This window comes from Eimeria mitis, genomic scaffold (assembly GCF_000499745.2).
Source record: "Eimeria mitis Houghton genomic scaffold, Emh_scaff1425, whole genome shotgun sequence".
NCBI lineage: Eukaryota > Apicomplexa > Conoidasida > Eucoccidiorida > Eimeriidae > Eimeria > Eimeria mitis.
Genome location: NW_013569175.1, coordinates 5,025 through 5,278, shown reverse-complemented (window position 1 = coordinate 5,278; position 254 = coordinate 5,025). Strand labels below are relative to the sequence as shown.

The following is a 254-nucleotide window of genomic DNA, read 5'->3' as shown; positions in this document are numbered from 1 at the left end:
AGCAGCAGCAGCAGCAGCAGCAGCAGCAGCAGCAGCAGCAGCAGCAGCAGCAGCAGCAGGAGTTTAATGTCAGGTGTACGTACACTGAAGACAATAAAAAAGAAAAAAGTTTTATTAGAGTCAAAGATAGGGGGCCCCGGTATAGCAAAGGGGGCCCCCAAGGTGCTTATACACCCCAACAAAAAAAAAAAAATAAATAAAATATATCTCCTTTCTGGTTCTTTGTCTCCTAAACAAGTTCAATCCAGATATAA

General features: G+C 42.9%; 1 protein-coding gene across 1 annotated transcript in view; it reads left to right on the top strand.

The window, feature by feature from the left end:
- EMH_0036710 (uncharacterized protein) overlaps positions 1–254 on the top strand; it is a gene marked incomplete at both ends in the record, with an annotated part of 2,739 nt that overhangs the window by 557 nt on the left and 1,928 nt on the right. Inside the window, one exon of the mRNA XM_013495115.1 lies at positions 3–73. Coding sequence (XP_013350569.1) covers positions 3–73 — 71 coding nt within the window. The remainder of the gene's footprint in view (positions 1–2; positions 74–254) is intronic.